Source organism: Penaeus monodon, chromosome 25, assembly GCF_015228065.2.
Source record: "Penaeus monodon isolate SGIC_2016 chromosome 25, NSTDA_Pmon_1, whole genome shotgun sequence".
NCBI lineage: Eukaryota > Metazoa > Arthropoda > Malacostraca > Decapoda > Penaeidae > Penaeus > Penaeus monodon.
In genome coordinates this window covers 36,033,934-36,035,505 of record NC_051410.1, presented here as the reverse complement: position 1 = coordinate 36,035,505, position 1,572 = coordinate 36,033,934, and the positions used below count along the sequence as shown (strand labels likewise).

General features: G+C 41.1%; 1 protein-coding gene across 1 annotated transcript in view; it reads right to left on the bottom strand.

Annotated features, from left to right (window-relative positions):
* LOC119589380 (cubilin-like) overlaps positions 1-1,572 on the bottom strand; it is a 70,980-nt gene that overhangs the window by 32,593 nt on the left and 36,815 nt on the right. Inside the window, exons 37-38 of the mRNA XM_037937998.1 lie at positions 658-850; positions 19-219 (exon numbers count right to left, since the gene is read on the bottom strand). Of these exons, the coding sequence (XP_037793926.1) occupies positions 19-219; positions 658-850 (394 nt within the window). The remainder of the gene's footprint in view (positions 1-18; positions 220-657; positions 851-1,572) is intronic.

The window sequence follows — 1,572 nt, the reverse complement described above, 5'->3', positions numbered from 1 at the left end:
AATTAGCCAGTAACCTACCATCATAAACATTAACGCGATCGTATTGGCAAGATTGAGATTCCTCCAGTTCGTATGACACGTAGATTTGCATGCGGAAGTGCGCGGGAGCTTCCAACACCCACTCACAGTTGAGGTTGTTAGCGTAGCCTGGGTTACCTGGGTTCTTGATTACTGTTGAGGTTTCGTTGAGAGTCATGAAGAAGCTGCAGTTGCTATCGGCTGTTGTGCGTTGGCAGGGGGGCGAGAGAGAGTATAAGTTAGGAGAGAATGTAGCGTACTGTCGGCGATTGGTTTGTATGAGAATGATTTTTATTTTCCGGGTTGAGTTATCGATGTTTGGGTTGTATAAGCGTGAAGTTTTGAGGGTTCTATGAGGATGTGTTTTTTCCGGGTTTGGTTATCGATGTTTGGGTTCTATGAGGATGGATTTTTTCCCCGGGATTGGTTATCGATTTTTGGGTTTTATTAGCACGAAGTCTTTTTATTCCGGGTTTGGTTATTGATGTTTGGGTTCTATGAGTAAAGACTTTTTTCCGGGTTTAGTTATCGTTGTTGGGCTTGTTTGAACATGAATTTGTCCCCCGGGTTTAATTATGAAGGTCCAATTTTCCTTCTCATAGAATGAAGAGTTAGGAAACGCTACAAGTCGACACAAACCTTGCCTGACCATCCCCGAGGGAGGATAAACCCCTTGGTCAACGGCGTCATAGCGGAACCGGAACCTGGCACCTACGTTGTGATGCCCAGTGTGGAACTTGACCGTCGCCACGTTCCACGAGCTGTAGATGGGATCTGGCGGTGCCTCGTATCCACAGAAAGTGCCGGTATGCCCGTAGTAGCCTGAGAAAACCTATTAGGGTGGAGAACATTAGAAGGATTATCGTGTGCAGGATCGACACGTTGTTTTCAGCATACTACATTTCATTTTTTTTTTAGAGGAGGCGAAGATGTACTTAAGTTAACGGTGGTTGGCTGAGTGAAACGCGTATAAATAACGTATCTGTATGTCAGTAAGCTTTCATCATCATTATAATCCAATACCAGCCTATCAAGAACATTTTTTCTCCTCGATAAAAGAACGGAGTATTATTCCTGATTTGTTTCTTCCTTGCACCGGGTAATCCAAATAACAATTAATGCCTGTAATATATCGGGTTAATTTTTTTTTAGGATTCCTCTCTTAATTCCGCATTTCCAAACTATCACACTGTTCATTGTTCTCGCAAAGGTACATATATTTATCTCTGAGTGATAGGATTAACTCTGTCATTTGACTCCCCTTTCTATATTCTATATTAGCTAAAGTGATAGGTCCAACTGGCGATAAATTACGCTGACTTTCTTTGGTTTATTTGAGATTCCAAGTTTAGATATTAATTCATATGTTATTCTGCTACTCATAAAGGTATGAAGTTTTAGCATCGCAAGTTAATAGTCTCTAAAGGATATTTTAAATTATCCCCGTTAAGACCTTTATAATGAAAAACTCATAATGTCTATTACTAGCTCATCCGACTTCCGAACTATGAAAACCGTTCCCGCACTTCAATGAGTACATTTTGAAACCGTGAC